The sequence below is a fragment of the Solanum verrucosum genome, unplaced genomic scaffold (assembly GCF_900185275.1).
Source record: "Solanum verrucosum unplaced genomic scaffold, falcon-dt-bn FXZP01000032.1, whole genome shotgun sequence".
Taxonomy (NCBI): domain Eukaryota; kingdom Viridiplantae; phylum Streptophyta; class Magnoliopsida; order Solanales; family Solanaceae; genus Solanum; species Solanum verrucosum.
This window is the reverse complement of record NW_026020569.1, coordinates 144,270-162,673: the sequence shown is the minus strand read 5'-3', so window position 1 is coordinate 162,673 and position 18,404 is coordinate 144,270. Positions and strand designations below refer to the sequence as shown.

Genomic DNA, 18,404 nt, shown 5'->3' with positions numbered 1-18,404 from the left:
ATTTAATAAATGTCGGGTCGGTGGATAAGATTATGACACGTTTATGTTCGTTAGTTTAAAAGGTATATATGCTCTAGTTTTTGGATGGTAGGGACACAAATGTCCCAAAAGTATGATGAAGAGTATCTACATACCATTTACGATAGTTCGGGGGTATATGTCTTTTTTCCCAAAAGAAAATAATTATATATTTATTTGGAAAATGAGCATTTTTGACCCATTAAATAACAATAAGGGTACTTTTTTACCAATGTATTGACGGCAAGAGAATTTTTGGACCAAACTACAAACGGAGGGCATTTTTGATCCTTTCGCATAGTTTAAGGGAATTTTTGAACCAAAGTATTGACGGTAAGGGCATTTTTGGCCAAATTATAAACGGAGGACATTTTTATTCCTTTCACATAGTTTAAGAGCATTTTTGACCCTTTTCCCTTTTTACTATAATCTTCAATATTGTTTAAAGTGAGGTTAAAATTATTAAATTCACTATTAATATTTTGGCACCTAAAATTTTACTAGTTTCACTATCACCTTGAAACATTACTAACCGTCTGCCACCAAAAGTTAAAATTTTGAAAAGCAAACAACAATCATTTTAATATAATAAATTATCAATATGTGGGATAACCCTAGAATCAAAGATTAAAACTCAAGTTTTGAATAGATAATACCATGTAAAAGCAAACAACTAAGAAAAAATGAAAAGGGAGAGACAAAAATACATACCGGAGGCCAGATTTCGGACGGTAACAATTAAATCAACAATAAAAGTTAGAACCCTAACTTTTGAAAAGAAAAAAGAATTTGGGTTAAACTAGAAATCAAATAGTAAGATGTTGTATTAGAGTACAACACAAATACTTTTTTCCTATTTTTTACATTTACATATTTTTTTTATATTAACCCACTTACGTATGAAATTATCCCAAAAATAAGCTGTGGATACTGAGTTTCGAACTCACAACCAATGGATGCCGAACGATTTTACTGAGTGCGCAGATATCACTAGACCAATCATTTCATTGTGCTTGTGAGTTCGCAGAAAATAAAATATATTTTGTTTCATACTTTTATACAAATATAAAGTGTACGAAAAAATTAGTGGGTTCGGTCGAACCCCTTCTGAGTAGCTCCTCCCCTGATTCCAATACAAAGGTTTGAATTATCATAAACTAATGATGGATGTTATTATTGATACAAGTAAAAGTTGAACTAATAAATACAATTTTTTATAAGTAAGGAAATTTTTATCAAGTCAGATGGTCTTTAGTTTATGTTCTTTCATGAGCTGTCTGTTATTCTTTAATTCACGTCATTTAGCCATAAATTATGGCTAGTGAGACATAAGTTTTTTAGAAACAATAAGTATGCCTGAACATTATTTATAAGATATTATGATATATATAAAATATAAATTTATGTACCACAAAAATGTTATTTATTTTTGTAGACATAAATTAAAGTAAGGCCAAAAGTGCAAATGATCCCATTTCCAAACCTGAGCTAATTATGTTTCATCCATCTAGTGCATCAGCAAGGCGCAACTCTTGGGTTTCCCTGTGACCTGTGTATTCAGTAAACCCAAATCGAATGGGCTAAAATTAAGCCCATAAAAAAGCCCAGAAAGCTTAAACCCTCCAAATGGTATGCGGTAGAACCCTAAACCCGAATTTTCCTAAGGGAGCTTACCCATTTCTCCAACACTCGACGCTTTCACAGGAATGTCGAAATGGTGGCGTGCGGTGGCAACCACCGCCGGAGGTCTAAGGTCGACGGAGGTAACTAGCAGGAGATCGTATTTTACAATTCAAGCGATCCCTAGGGAGGTAAGCGGAAGAAGAGTTTCCAGTAGGGACCGAGCCCAAGGTCGTATTCCTGCCGTTGTTTTCTCACAGAACTACGTCCAGTCAAAACCTGAAGATCCAACTTCCATTGTCGCCTCAAGTTCTGTTTCTCGAAAGTTCCTCCTTACAACTGAAAGGAAGCAGATTAAAACGATCATTGATTCGGTTGATCTCCCTTTCTTTTGTTCGACAACCTTCCCTCTTCAGATTAGAGCTGGTTCGGGCTCGTCAACTTTACTGGAATCTGGAAAAGTACTGCCCATTAAGGCAAGTGATCCTTCTTCTTGTGTATCCTGTTATTGTTCTAGTGTTACTCCCTCCGTTCTATTTAAAATGACTGTATTTGTCAGTATACAGAGCATAAGATACTAGTTACACGAAATGTTATAGAATGTTTGAAGAATTTGTTCAATAGAAGAAAAGTATGTTGAAGGTTTACATTTTAATAGATTAATGAATTCGAGTTAGAAAGTTGTATAAATTAGAACTATATCCAACATTTTTGACAATTGCAAATGGATCAAGTGTCATCGGAATTGTATTTAGTTTAAACTCATGTTTTCTTGCTGTTATTTGTATAGATTCATAAGGATGAAGAGACTGGTAAGATATTGAATTTGGTCTTTGTATGGGCAGAAGATGGAACAAAATTAAGGGTTGACGTGCCGGTTGTGTTCAAAGGGGAGCACGAGTGCCCTGGTCTCAAGAAAGGTACTTTCTTCTGCTTTTTGTCTTTCCATAATAAGAGATGTAATTTACCATGAAAATACAATAGCTTCAGCCTAGACCGACCTGGGAGATGTACTGCTCACATTACATTCTATGCATTTTATTACTTGTAATCTTTTCCATTGCTGGTTGAGTTTCCTCTTGAATGTGTGAAATTACAATTTTTTTGAGTGATTTCTGTTAATTAGTTGTGGTTCTGTAATTAAACACAGAAATATGACTAGTGACTATAAATTATAACCATGCCTACCTTTGATGTGAAACTATTGTCAGAAACACCATGTAGGCTGATTTGAACTTTCAATGCCAGAAAGTCCAAATACTTGAAATTCCTATGTCCTTTTCTGACCAACGAAGATCATTTGAAAGAGAGGAAGTTCTCTATTTTCTTTTTTAATACCCTTGTGAACTGATATTACCGCACAGAGAATACTCATGTAAACTTTGGAATTTAATTACTCTGCAACATCATGGTATATATGCTGTCTTGAAGGGTACTCAAGGAGAATACATTTTATTGCTAAAATTCCCAGAGTTGTTTAGTCTACATTTGCATGGCATCTGGAAAGAAGTACTACTTGCTTTATCCAGTTTTCTGGATTATCCTTTCAACACTATCTTACTTTCTGGAAACTGATTGAAGCTGCATAGTGAGATGAACTCCACATATCAAAATTTTATGTGGTCCGGTATTCAAGAGAATCCCTTCCCAGCCGTAGCTATTATACTCACCTTTATATTATGGAAGGACAAATACTCTAGGAACATACATTTGCTAACACCAGTTAGCTGCAAGCTAAGAAATAAGATATTTTAACCTATACTGTAAGGGGTCTTTTGGTTAGGAACAAGTTATCTCGGGATAAGTTGTTCCACAATGTGTATGTGATAACTTATCCCATCACTAAGGTATAAATGGTGGAATGAATACTCCCATGACTGCCTAATACCTCCAACCAAACACAGGTTAAAATAGTCCTGCATTTTATCTCTAGAATTATTATACCATATTCCTCACACAAACGACCCTAATTCTGTTTACAAATCATCGTAGACTTGGTATCCTTGGATTCAGTGAATGTATCAACTTACCGGCTCAATTTGCAAATTCATTTCTAGCATTATCTGAAACTTAAAGAATTTGTGAGAGAATGACTATTCATATATTGAATTACCAAGTACCTTTCGGTGATAAAATACAGCTTTCAATGGAGATCTCCCTCTCAAGAACTTTTTAGTGAGAATTTCATCTTGAACCTAGGCTAATGCCCCTTCGTGCTTTCTTAGATATATGCTTTTAGTGGATGGTGATTGAAGGATTTATATTGGCCTATGTCTGTCCTAGCTTCCAGTCTACTATTTTTGCATGTCAAATTAGTTCAGGGAACTTTCATTTTATATTGCGATTTTAACTGCATTAAACATTTTGAAACAATAAACTTAGATTTTGAAAGAAGAAGATGGTCTAGGCTCTACAAAATTAACAGTTTTCTGTCTTTGTCTATTCTGATCCAGTTCCAGCACTAGTAAGCTCCTGTTTTTGTATCCTTAGAACATAATAAGAGGAACTAATATTTCAAGTAGTTCACTTAAGATGCTGTGAAGTCTGATACTTCTTCTAATGGAACCCCATGATAATCTAAATTTGGTTTAAAGTTTAAACCATGATTGGTCACAAAAGCCCTTTTGTGTATGCTTCAGAAAAAAATGCCTTCTAGTATCAGCACACGGAAGGATTATCTTGTTTAATGGGATTAATTCTGTTCAAATTACGTGAAGTAACGCCTTCCACTTGTTGTCAGGACACCTCAAACTAAGGGCAATTTTTTTATCAGAAATCGTTGGTAGCATTATTTTCAAGTTTCCTTGGCGTGCTTATTTGTTACTCCTATCTTGTCTTGTCAAGTGTTAGAAATGTTAATGGAAAGAAAACTTTAATGCATAGATTGGCTTGGAGTAATGACACTACTGCTCATTCATATGCTTGGAAACAGTGTTGTGTTACCTTTGCTAAATTCTTCCATGAGAATATCCAACATGCAAATATTTGTTTAAAAATATTTAGTGAAAATGATTTATAGCTTTTTATATGTAAGCAGGTGGTTATCTAAACAAGATTAGACCTTCCCTAAAGTTCTTGTGCCCAGCCGAGAATATACCTCAAAAAATTGAGGTGGACATAAGTCAGCTAGATGTTGAAGACAAAGTGTCCCTGCATGATATCGATGTTCATCCAGCTTGGAAGCTCTTAAGCAAGAATGAGGCCATCCCTGTTTGTAAGGTTAAGGCAACACCAGTTGATAGCTAATTTTGTCGATGCTATTTTTCAACTGGCAAGATGCATCTGAAGTCCATTAGTTGAACATTGTCTGTTCTAATTTGACCTGGTTTCGTAGTGGTGTATATGGACACGGTCAAAAGACATTAGAAGCTTTTACTATACTGTCGTAGTAAAATTGCTATTTTGGGACTTGTTCTAGAATAATGAACTTGTGCATTAATGAGTAAATGGAAAATGCAACTGCAGTCTTTTTACGTTTTTTAGGAATGCACACAATGGCTGAGCTTGGGTCACCTGTGGCTGCGTCATGAAAGCAATTTATTTTAAAGTAGGAATGGCGCTGGAGGATATTTTTATTGTTAGACTATATTAAAATTTGATAATGTTGTATGACTTGTTCTAAGTATAGTCAATTTCGGTACATGTAACCACCGAAAGACCTGGCTAGTGACAACTAACAAGCTTTGATACATAGCTGTCAAAAAAATAAAAAAAGTACTTTGATGCATAGACATAAAGGTTTTTTTTTTTTAATTATGAGAAAAGACATAAAGTTACCATTGAAGTTGTCTCAAATTTTCAAAAAGACGCCTTAACTTTGTGGGTGTTCTATTTCCCCATTGAACAATTTAAGAGTGTTATAATTATCTCACTTTTCACCCAACCTCAATTGCAAGAAAAGAAGTGCAATCACGCACCAATTGTTGTTTGTCACATATTAAATTCTTTTAATTTTTAGTTTCATTTTCATTTTTTCTATTTTTATTAACTTTATTTTCATTTTTTTCCCTCTTTCTTCTTCAACCTTCATTACTCATATCCTTTGTTCTTTGTTGTAAATCCTCCAAAAGTAGCAGCCATTGTCACCTTCAACGTAGCCTTCACGATGCTTCTTTGTTACAACACTATCTCCGCCACTAAATCATCACTAAAAAAAATTAATTCAACTCTCAAGTTACTAAAGCAAGGTTATGGAGTACTATATTCAGATAAAAATAAGAATAAAAATGAAGTTTCATGGTATGCTCTAATCAATCGAATAATGAAGTTTACATTTGTGTTTTTTTTTGTAAAAAAAAAAAAAGAGGATAAAAGAAGAAAAAGAAACAAAGAAAAGCAAGAGATTAGAAAAAAAGTGATAAAAATGGATGAAGTAAATGAATCTTCTAAGTTGAAGAAGATGAAGAAAAGCTAATTGGATTTTTGAATTTGGGTGAAGAAGATAATGGAAAAGAATGAATTCATCAAAGAGAGAGCAGCAACGTTGAGCTTGCTTTGGAAAAAAAGTTGACATCGATTTTAGGGCTACCAACGGCTCTTTTCTCTTTAAGTTTGGGAAAGATGATGTAAATTAATTAAATAATTAATAGTAAAGAAATAAAAACTGACACGTGGCACTTTATAGCTGGTTAATGGCAGTGAAAACACTGCCTCACACGTCTCATGTGCGTGGTAACAATCCAGACGAGGAAATGGGTCAAAAATGACCCATTTACAAAGATATTAAATAGTTATGCGGGGTGATATGACACTTCCAAAGTTAAGGTGTCTTTATGCAAATACGAGACTACTTTAGTGGTGACTTTATGTCTTTTCTCTTTAATTATTATTATTAAAAAAGGATTTGCTTTATATAGAGGATAATATTGTTTTTAATAGGGGAAGAATTGCCCCAAGGCCTAGCTCGAGTGACAAGAGGTGGAGGATTTATGGCTTAGGTCGCAGGTTCAAGCCCCACACCATGCAAAGCGAAACCCAATATTTAAGGGTAAAGGGGCTGACCCATTATCCACCGAATATAGAAGGCTGTGATTGGTTCAAAGGGTGAGTCACATACATATTTCTCGGTTATCAAAAAAAAAAAATTGGGGCAGATTTTTCAAGGATTTCCATCGAGGGGCTCAAAAAGATAAGTATGCATGTTAATAGTATTCATATACAAGAAGGTCGGATCAAATATAAGTAACTAGATAAAATTCAACTCGTTGACACATACAATAAAATATAGAAAGTTAAAAAAATTAGGTTTCTTTTTTTTATTGCCCTATTGAATATGGATACAAATCAAACTGAGGCAATGAACAAGAATAAGCACCCGGATTCGAAATCGCGAAAGCCAAGGAGATCAGGCCAAATCATGGACTCACTTTACCTCTTGAACCAAGCCTTTTGGCTTTTGCTATAGGGGTTTATCATTAAGTTATTTCAGTATATACACGTAAATCAATAAATCAATTTTATATATAATCTTATATATACAATATAATTTTTCGATGAAGGGGTTTAAATGAACAAGGCTTCATGTAGCTCCGCCCTCGCCTTCACCCTCGTGGTTTTTTTACTTTTATATATAAATGTCTTGGTATATATAATAATAACAATATATTTAGTGCAAAGTGGGCGTAGAATGTATGCAAAAGCATATCCTTGTTTTGAAGAACAGAGTGAGGTCTCAGAGGACATAACGTATTATGTATGCAAGATCTTATCCTTAATTCCTTATCTTGGAGTGCAAAGTGAGGCCTAGTAGGATAGAATGTATTATCTTTATCTTGAAGTGAAAAGTGTGGTCTAGAAGGATACATTGTATTATGTATGGAAATCTGATCTAGAAATAGGAAAATTATTTTCGATTGACCCTCAATTAAATAATACAATAATTAAAAAAAAATCAAATTACAAGATATGTACTTACTAAACATCAAAAATATATTTGAAAAATATTTTCTAGTATTACATTTTACTTCATACCAAAAATATACCATAAAATTTATTTCTATTATACATGTTGACATTGATATACCTCCAAGTCGTTGCTCCTTACAAGGTGTTGTCCTTTTCAATATTGCAATCTACTCATCATATTGAAATTGATTGTCGAATTACTTTACATCAGTGAAAATGAAAAACACGTTCATTACCTTTTCCAGCAAATAAATAAATAAATTGGGAAACACGTTATTTCTTCTTCTTTTTTTATGAAGAAACAAAATGGGTAACACATTTTTTCTTGTTCTTGATTGTTCTTTTCCTATGAAATGATACGTTACGTTATTTCTTCTTCTTGGTTGTTATTTTTTCAAAAAAGTTTTTTTTTTCAATAAAATTGATGGTTTAAAATTAAATTTTAATATGAGTTTTATTTTTAAAAATAAACATTAGATATATTCTTGTAAATATTTTATTTTAGCTTTGAGGTATAAAATTGTTAATAACCTTTTTATAAGTTATTTAATCTTGAGAGACATTGTTAATTTTCAGTAATAGAATTTGATTCAAAAAATTGATAATTTAAATTAAATTTTTTTTTATGATATTTCAGTATACTTACTGGAATATCTTTTTTTGTTAGAATAACGTAAACATATTGAAACTTTGAATTCTTGTAACAGGAAAAAACAAGAAATGAAGTGTCAGAGTATACATAATACTACGTGTTTTCATATGAGAATGTATAATTGACAAGAAATGAAGTGTAACAGTATACATAATACTACGTGTTTTCATATGAGAATGTATAATTGCGACTAGAATTATTTAAAATACCAAAATAGAAAGGTGTTTATAAGTGTATTACACGTTTTCTAATGCAATTCCCTAACTAATGATGTCAATAACAAATATAGATAACATGGAAATTTTCATTTATTGCAAAAATTTAGGGAGTGGGTCTATTTCTTCCATTTCTGCTCAAACGATTACATCAATCATAAAACAAAATATTATCCTTCTTTTATTATAAAATATTTTACTACTTTACTACTTTGAATATATTCAACATTTTAAATAAAAAAGTCAATCGATAGAAAAATAAGAATAATATTTTCACCCTCTCTTAATCTGGAGATTTTGAATTTGATACCTTCGTAAGAGCAAGCTGACAGTGGCGTAGTTAGAAATTTTATTGAGGATGTCCAAATTTTAAAAAAGTCGATAAAAATAATCAATGAATGAGTTCACAAAAAAATTAAGCTCACCTACGCAATATTTAGCTAAATCATTTAAAAAAATTTATAATAGGGATATCATTTAAAATATACCTTGAAATTTGCTAGAAAAATCATATATAACCCTAATGATTTTTAAAAAAATCAAAAGTAAAAAATATAAATTTAAAACTAATTTTGTCACTTCCATTAAATGAAGGGTATATGTGAGCTCATTTTGTAACGATAGGGGTATATGTGAACCGTTTGTATAACGGTAAGGATATATATGAGCCACTTTCATAACGAGGGCATATCAGCTCCAAATGGCAAAGTTGAAGGATATATCAAACCCTTTCCCTTAAAACTAACCTAAGAAGTCAACAAATACTATAAACATCTGATCAAAATATATCATCACAATTTTTTCCATTATTTTTTTTAAAAAAAATATAGTATTATATGAAATACTTTTTATTATATATAGGACACTTTTAAAAATCATTATCAATTCGGTTTTATAAAACTTATGATGGCAAAAATATATTATAAAAATTGATTATTTTTTTTTACATAATTTTATTTATTAAGAAATTCATAGATATTTTGATTAGAAAAGAAGAGTTAAAAATGTTCCCTTATTTGATAAAGATAAAAGTAGACTTAACTTCCTTTTTTTTTTTAGTTCGAAAAAGTAATACGCGGATGAAAAATCCGAAAATGAAATTCTAACTCACAACCACAACTCATAACAACAACGTGATTTATCAAGGGTGTTCAACTCAAAGAAAATATTTCATTAAAACGAGGTTTGAGCTATGTAAATAATATAATTTTTTGACGAAAGATATCCAATTGAACACTCTACTAACAATGTAACTCCACCCCTACAAGCTGGCATATCAAAATAAAATAGAAATAACTTGTTTTTGAACACACAAATTATGGTTAAATAAATAAAATACTACACAAGTATATGTCTAAATTCACCAACATGAATTGTGGTGCAGTAATGAAATTACTCCATTTTTAATTAGAAGTCACAAATTCAAGAGGTGCATCGACAAGTACTCCATCTTTAGTAGGCATTTGGACATGCAATTTCATATCGTAATACGAAATCATGAGATGAAATCAACATTTAGACATGCAATTTTACGTTGATTTCATCTCATAATTTCATATCATGAGATGAAATCTCAAAAATTCTCCAAAAAGCATGATTTGTAAATTTCAAATCATGATTTAGAATTTTTCAAATACAAAATTGTACCACAGTCCACAAGTTTATATTTTGTAAAAAAAGAATCCACATTTATATTTACTAACCATTTATTTCACATGTAAAAAAATTTATCATTCATATCATTTCCTTTTAAAATCATTTATTTCTCATATAACAATTATTCTCACCAACAAAAAAATTATTATTACTTCAAATTAATTCCTACATTACTATTTATATTCACCAAATTCATTATTTTTTATCAAATTTATTTACCAACCAAATTTATTACTATTTCATTCAAGTCAACATTAACAAAAAGTATAATTTTCCATCGTTAAAGGTAAGATTATGTGATAGTTATTATGCGATTTTATAAATTTTTATTTACTTGGCAAGATTAAAGAATTGGAATAGATTTAATAGTTTTACAACTTTTAGGGATATTATGTTTAAGAGAAAACATACAACATAAAAAGTCTAAATTGCATCTCAAAATAAAATTTTAACTTTATCTCATAATTTTTTATTATTATTTTAAATCATAATTTTATATTATATGACTAAATAAGTTCTTAATTAGAAGTCTCGAGTTAGATCGGTAAGAACAAATAAGTCTAAACTCTCAAGAAAAAAAAGGAAGACCCAATAAATCATCATTAAAAATATGGAAAAGGGTCAAAAATACCCTTAAACTATTCAAAATAGCTCATATTTACCCTTAAACTATATTTCGGCTCAAAACTACCTTTCCTGTCAAACTATTGGGTCAAAAGTACCCTTCTTATTAACAAAAGTTGTTAAAGGCCATGTGGATACCACATTGCATGCCAATACTAATTACTATTTTTTTCTACTACCACATAGACTAAATTCCTAAATCCTAATTACTCTTTTTTTCCCCTCATTTCATTATTTTCCAGAAGCAATTTCACCCCTTCTCCCTCATTGAAGTATATTATTGAACAAGTAAACTTTATCACCACAAACCAGAAAGCATTAAGCAAACCAGAAAGCATTAAGCAATAGAACACCAACAATCATAACTTGATAAACCAATTTGCAAAATGATGAACATTAACAGTGAAAACAAATATTTGAACTTCATACAAAACATGTTGAGCACAAAACACACTACTCCAAATACAAAACCCCCCACTAGCATGTTGTTTGTTAAAAAACAACAGAGTTGGTCAATAGCTGGGAATAAGTAAAGAACTAATGAAGAAATAGAGAAACTGAAAATAACTTCACAGAAAATAAATTTCACAAAAGCTGGACATAAACTAAGTAAAGAACTAATGAAGAAATGCATTACCAAACATTAAGTAAAAACTGAAAATAAACATCACAAAATCTGGACAAAAACGAAACTTCAATGAGGGAGAAGGGGTGAAATCGTTTTTGGAAAATAATGAAATCAGGGAAAAAAAGAGTAATTAGAATTTAGGGATTTAGTCTATGTGGCAGTGGAAAAAAAGAGTAATTAGTATTAACATGCAATGTGGCATGCAATGTGACATCCACACATTTAACAACTTCCGTTAATAAGAAGGGTACTTTTGACCTAATAGTTTGACGGAATGGATAATTTTGAACTGAAATATAATTTAAGGATAAATATGAGCTATTTTGAATAGTTTAAATATATTTTGACCCCGTTTTCGTTAAAAATATATGAAGGAGGTGGGTCCAATTTTTTGGTCTTGCTCACCGTCAAAGAAAATTGAAAATAGGTGGAGTAGAATATACTATTTTTGTATTTTAATTATTGTTAAATTATTTGTTTAATTAAAAGTTGGAATAACAGAAATGTACTAGATGAAAGAATAAAAGGAGGTAGAAGAAGAAGAAGACGAAGAGGGAAAGGGGGAGAGTTTATTTTGACCTCACGATGAAGATATTTTTCTTGTCTTTTTCCTATCATTTTTCCTTATAACTCTCCATTCCTTTCCTCCTTTTTACAACTTTTTCCGGGAACCCGCCGACGCCGACCAACCCGACGCCGGCGAGTTTTCCCACCTCTTTCCCCTTCTCCGAGGTTCCTCTGTTTTCAACTATGCTCCTCACCGCAGGTTTTGTAGAGTATTATTATCTATTTCAGGCCTCAAACCTACCATGCATTTTGTAACCAAAACTACGACAGGCAATGCGTTGGTGGCAGAGCGCCTTTTCATCTTCCTCCGGTTCGTCTTCCTCTTCCTCGTCATGTTCCTCTTCCAAAGTATACTCTGACGATAGCCTCCTTGCCTCCGGTGGAGGCATTCGTTACACCATCAAATCGGCTTTTTTCTTCGCCCGTAGGCGTCGACACGCTCGCGCGAAAAAAACTCCAAAATCTTACGGAAAATGACGGTGATGACTGGCGTTCTCACTGTTCCAACGAGAATTTTCCGTCCAAATGTTCCTCCGATCGTCCGCCTCCGCAACCTTTGCCTTTGCCGGAGCTGCATCTTGTGCTTCGCCACGAATCCGATGCGGTTTCGAATGAACCCAATGTACCATTGCCATCGCCCACAGAAGCGCATTTGCATCATAGAACTGGAGAGGATTCTTCCAACGTTGATACCCGTAAGGATGGTGTAGCATCCCATGGGAGGTATGTTATCTTTTATGAACTTGTTTCTTTCCAATTAATGTGAATTTCCCGAATTGGATGTATGATTTGTTTTTCTTGAAAAGAATACAACTCAGACTTCATTAATATTTGGTTTTCCTGGTAAATTTTAGCCTTTGATTCTACGCTTTACCACATTTTTTCGCAATTGAGATTCGCCATAAAAAATATTCCTTTTTTCTTTTAGCATGGTTATGGTATTACTCATTCAGCTAGCAAGCTTGTTAAATCTTGGATTCTTACCTGTATTTGTGTTCTTTGATTTTATTTTAGCAGATTATCAAGCCAAGATGCTCGAAAGAAGAAAAAAGAGCACTTGGGAAGTCGCTTGTCTAGGAAGACACCTCAAAAGCTTCATGTTGCTGATAGAGTTTCTGATATCAGGATCAGCGCACCCATTAGTGCTCCTACAACTCCTTATGCAAGTCCTGGACTCAGCCCACTAAAAGCTGGGGATCTTTTAAATCATAATTACATGGCATTCCCTGGTGCTTTTCAAGTTTGTTCTGCCCCGGAGATGCCTCCATCGGACAGACTTCAGTATCCAGGTTTCTCTTACCATGTTCTCCCGGAGAAAAATGCTTTTAGTGTTGATAATTCTCCTCATCACAGTCCAAGAGTAAGCCCACAGAGGAGTAGAAAGATCGCAAGTGGACCTGCATCGCCCTTGCATCAATTATTACCAAATGAGAACTCAACAGCACGCTGTGAGAGTAGTGCGCAGGGAAATGTCCATCCACTACCACTTCCTCCTTTGGGTGCCACTCCTTCACACCCTACTTCCATTCCACCAGTTCCCTCTAATGCAGAGTTGACACCAATCAAAGGCCAATGGCAAAAGGGGAAACTTATTGGGCGTGGGACATTTGGAAGTGTATATGTCGCATCAAACAGGTATAATTTCCAAATAGATCTCATTGCATATGAATATGTTTCCGCTTTTCTATACACCGTTAAGTTTCTAATGTTGCCCAGTGTTTTATTTTAACCAGAGAAACTGGAGCTTTATGTGCAATGAAAGAAGTTGAATTATTACCAGATGATCCAAAATCTGCAGAGAGCATAAGGCAATTAGAGCAGGTTATATTTCCTTCATTTTCTTTGTTTCTTTAAAGTTTAGATATTAAAAAAATATATGAAAAACACTATAAGTTGCAATTCTTCTCAAGTCAGCAAGATGAAAAAATATATTTTAAAATGTTAGTCAGAGTTTACATAATTTGAATCTCACAAAGCGAAACGTGCCACATAAATTGGGACAGAAGTAGTAGAAAAGTTTGCATCTTGATTGATGAACTGGATCATATTGACCATTTAAAGCAGCAGTACCAAACACATTGAGTATGAAATGTTGAATGTGAATACAGTAAATTAACAACCACCAAACCATTATCATGGGCACTTGAAGACATGTTTGTTGTCAAATGGTTTCAACTTCTAATTGTCTCCAACTTTTATGTTGGTATAGGAAATTAATGTTCTCAGTCATCTCAAGCACCCAAATATTGTCCAGTATTACGGCAGCGAAATAGTAAGTAATTCTTATTCTCCAATTAAGTTATGGACTTGATTTATCCGTGCATGTTGTCATCAATGAGATTCTTTACTTCTTTGATTGTGCAGGTTGGTGACCGATTTTACATTTATCTGGAATATGTTCATCCTGGTTCTATCAATAAATTCATCCGTGATCATTGTGAAACAATTACCGAATCCATAGTACGAAATTTTACTCGCCATATTCTCTGTGGATTGGCTTACTTGCATAGCAAAAAAAACCATTCACAGGTAAAAGTCTGAGATTTCAATTATGATGGAGGGTTGGTTATAACCTTCTGAAGAACTAATTTGAATTTTTTACATGTACAGGGACATAAAAGGGGCTAATTTGCTTGTTGATGCTTATGGGGTCGTAAAGCTTGCAGATTTTGGGATGGCTAAGCATGTAAGTTCTCAACTCAAAATATGGAAGTAAACATGTCGTTAAGAGATACCCTTTTCCTGGAAGCCTGTACATGTAGCATAACCTATTACTTTTGACTACAGTATCAATGACAAGATTAATAACGCCCAACAGGAAAAATAATGTTTAGAATGACTACTCTAACAGTCATAACAAGGATACTTAATCTGTTGTGGGCCGACTTTTGTTAGTTTTAGATTTGATCTCGAACCTTTACTCCTTCTGTGCAGCTCAATGGGCAAGCTGCTAATCTCTCCTTAAAGGGAAGTCCTTACTGGATGGCTCCTGAGGTACTTCCTTTGAAACATTCACTTCTTTCTTATGTTGTCTTACCTCTCATTCAGTCATGCTTATATCTTTTGTTACTTGGCAGCTCTTGCAGTCAGTTATGCAGACAGATACTACCACTGATCTCGCCTTTGCCACTGACATATGGAGTTTGGGTTGTACAGTAATTGAAATGCTGAACGGCAGACCACCTTGGAGTGAATATGAAGCAGTAAGGACTTTGATTTGCTCATGCTTAGCTCACACATAATTTTTCTTTTCCTCATGCTTAGCTCACACATAATTTTTCTTTTCCTCATGCTTAGCTCACATGTAATCTTGATTGAGATGCGATTATTTTGCATGCTGATATGCTCCCTTAGATTCATGGGGTCTTCAACAAGTCTGGCCCTTTTTTATGAATACTTTTTCTTGCAACCCTATCTCTTAGAGTGTGGTGGAGATTTTCATGTAGTAGTAATTATGCTAAATAAGACTGATGCCACTATATTTTGCATTGTGTGTAGGAGATTTTTTTATTTCACTACACTTAAGTTGATGTGTTTCGTATTGAATGGATCCGTATATTTTGCATTGTCTAGTATGTTGTTTATGGTGTTTCGACTATCACGTGATTTATTGTTGTTTTGACTCCTTTCTGGTACACTCTTGCACCATTTCCTTGTTATTTGCTATATTCTCTTCATTGTCTCCTTCTTTTACCGGGATTTGTTGCACTTGAGCCAATGGTCTTTTGGAAGCAGCCTCTCTACCTCTACGAGGTAAGGTCTGCGTTGTTCTATCCTCCCCAGACCTTACTTGTGGGATTTCACTGGGTATGTTGTTGTTGTATTAAGATCTGCAGTAAAGGTAGTGCAGTGATTACATAAGTACATCAGTGCAGAGATACATTACTGTTTCTACATAGAACCAACAAAGTCAAGCAACTTGTCTAGTTTCCCCTCCTATTGTGTCGTTGCTCCAAAGCAGAGAGTTCAAGAGTTTCTTTCATCCTGGAGTTTCCTTCAATCAGAAGTCAACACTTTGTTTATCTTACAAATGTTATCTCTTAAACGGACATTAAATCTTACAACACTTGAATTACTGGAATGTTAGTGTATCCCCTTTTTGCAGGCTTACTTTGTAAAGCAACTAGTCAGACCGACTATAAAGAGCAACACCACATTAACCATATCCATTTTTGCAGGCTGCAGCCATGTTCAAGGTTCTAAAAGATACGCCTCCAATACCAGAAACATTATCACCTGAAGGGAAAGATTTCTTGCGCTGTTGTTTCTGTAGGAACCCAGCGGAGAGGCCCTCGGCCAGCATGTTATTAGAGCATCGATTTATGAGAGTCTCTCATCAGCCAGATGTACCTTCTTTCATCAAACCAGTTGGTGTGATACGAGTTAAAGTAAGTACCATCAATTCCTCTCCTCTCCTCTTCAGCTCTTTTTCTTCCTTTTCTCTGTGCTTGTGAGTTGTGATTTTCAATGCAATAATATAACTTTAACAGGAAAAGTTAAATTCTCAAAAAGAGCAGACAACATACAATCTTGACCAAGGGCGTTTATCGCTAGAGAGGTAGCTCTTAAAAAAACTGTCAATGGAAGGGAAAATTAGATTCCAAATGGACTACTTATGCGAACACATTCATGAGATGGACATTTATTCTTCTGTGCAATTGGGACAGGCCAGCTGTGCATCATTGAAATTCCAACTTAATATTGGAGCCCCATCATTTCGCTCGTTCAAATCCCCTATGGTCCTGTCCTCATTTAATCCCCAGCCTGCTCGGTGTATAGCACTATTGCAAATGTAAAGTCATTGCCAAAACTGGGTGCAACTACAAAATCTCAACTGATTTTGGGATGGAAGTAGCAGTCATTCTTTTTGGTTTCTCTTTCAACGAGAGCTGAACTTGTGAATACAATGGAGACCTCTAAAATTGTGCTGTGTAGATAGCTTGAAACCGAAAACTAAGTTGGAGCCAGTAGGTGCTCTGGCTTGTTGTCAATATTAACACCTCGAGAGGAACATAGGTTTATTATCATCCAGGGAAGTTTTTTCCTGCTGACCTTGGAGTTTAGAAGTAGATTTTCTGTAATGACTTCCAAAGCAGGAGATTCAACAACAATCAAAAGAAAATGAAATGCTTTGACAAATTATACAATTCTTTACTGAATCTCGTATTCTGTTTTTTTTTTTCTTTTTCACTATCATGTCTAGTGGTTTTGCTTGTATCTCATGGTCGCTTATATTGCAACTTAGTGGCCATATTTTTCAGTGTGTTAAAATTTCATCATGGTCTCTATTATTTTCAGCTCAAAAATAAAGAAAATGAATTGATTAAACCCTTTATTCATTAACAAATTGAACATTATATAGTGACAATGACACAAAATAAGCCCAAGTTATTGTGCCACTTACTAGAACCTTGCTTTATAGCTGAGGTGGAAAGTTAGGTCAACAGAAAAGGGAGAAACGTCAATGAAAAAGATTATAAAAAAAATGATAGAATAAAGTATGTGAAGTAAATATTTCCATATAAGTTGAAAGACAGAAAATTGAAAGACTTTGATCTTCTTTCCATATATTTAGCCCTCATCCAACCAAATAAACGTCCCCCAATCAATGCCCTTTCCTTTATTTGCCCCTCCATCTCCTTTCAATAATCCAAAATTCCCATAAACAAAACCTTCATCTTGTGTGAGAGAGAAAGACAATAGAGATGGATCCACCACAGGTAGAGACCATGGACATCTCCAGCAAAAGTTATCCCCCAATTGAAGATGAGCAGGACAAAATAGTTGACCATTGGTAATTTTGTTTCCCTGTTTTCTCCGACTATTTCTGTTGGTATTTTCTTACTGTTTTGATTAGACGAGACCCATTTGGTTTACCTCTTTGATCTTTTGGTTGTGTTTCTGCAGTTGTTCTTGCTTTTACGACTGTACTGATAACTTGTTGGACTACTTGTGCTGCTATGATTTCTGGTGTTCTTAGGGATGCACATTATATAACTACTCTGTAGTCGGGAACTTGTTAGATGAACCAATTATGTTCTTTTACTTTTGGTTAGATCAAAGTTATTTATCCATCTTATATTGTACTGATTAAAGCTCTAATGAGAATTTGTGATGGTCAATGTCTTCTTCATTGTCATCTTTTCCAATTAATTATATGGCTATGGTCCATAAGATGGTGTGTTCAACTAAAACCAAAATATTGTTTTATGACCAATTTTGATATTCAAAGAGGCCATGGTTGAAGGGTAAAAAACATCTTACATAAAAGCATGTTGAGACTGCGTATAATAGTCAATAGACTCTTTTGTTCCAATCCTTGCGGATAGCAGGAGCTTTTGTGCATTGAGCTGACCTTAAAGAGGCGTAGTTCTTTTAGCACTTTTTCTGATAGGAAGTGTTGGGACCAGTAGAGTGGTAAAAGTTTCAGTTGCGAGGCTCAATTGATAATAATGGGGGAAATCAGAAACCAGAGAGTTGAAGAATGTCAGGAATTCTCTTAGTGATGTTGATATGTACA

The 18,404-nt window shown here is 33.8% G+C and overlaps 2 protein-coding genes and 1 pseudogene across 2 annotated transcripts in view; 2 read left to right on the top strand and 1 right to left on the bottom strand.

The window, feature by feature from the left end:
* Positions 1–4,170, bottom strand: part of LOC125810780 (geraniol 8-hydroxylase-like) — a 74,618-nt gene extending 70,448 nt beyond the window's left edge. The window contains exon 1 of the mRNA XM_049490269.1: positions 4,166–4,170. The gene's annotated coding sequence lies outside the window, so the exon portion shown is untranslated. The remainder of the gene's footprint in view (positions 1–4,165) is intronic.
* On the top strand, positions 1,649–5,085 carry LOC125810820 (uncharacterized). The gene is made up of 3 exons (XM_049490308.1): positions 1,649–2,114; positions 2,429–2,558; positions 4,676–5,085. Exons 1-3 carry the CDS (start codon positions 1,725–1,727, stop codon positions 4,882–4,884), a joined length of 729 nt encoding a protein of 242 aa, XP_049346265.1. The 5' UTR covers positions 1,649–1,724; the 3' UTR covers positions 4,885–5,085.
* Positions 5,086–12,035: 6,950 nt separating this feature from the next.
* LOC125810769 (mitogen-activated protein kinase kinase kinase 5-like) lies at positions 12,036–17,043 on the top strand (annotated as a pseudogene).
* The last annotated feature ends 1,361 nt before the right edge of the window (positions 17,044–18,404 follow it).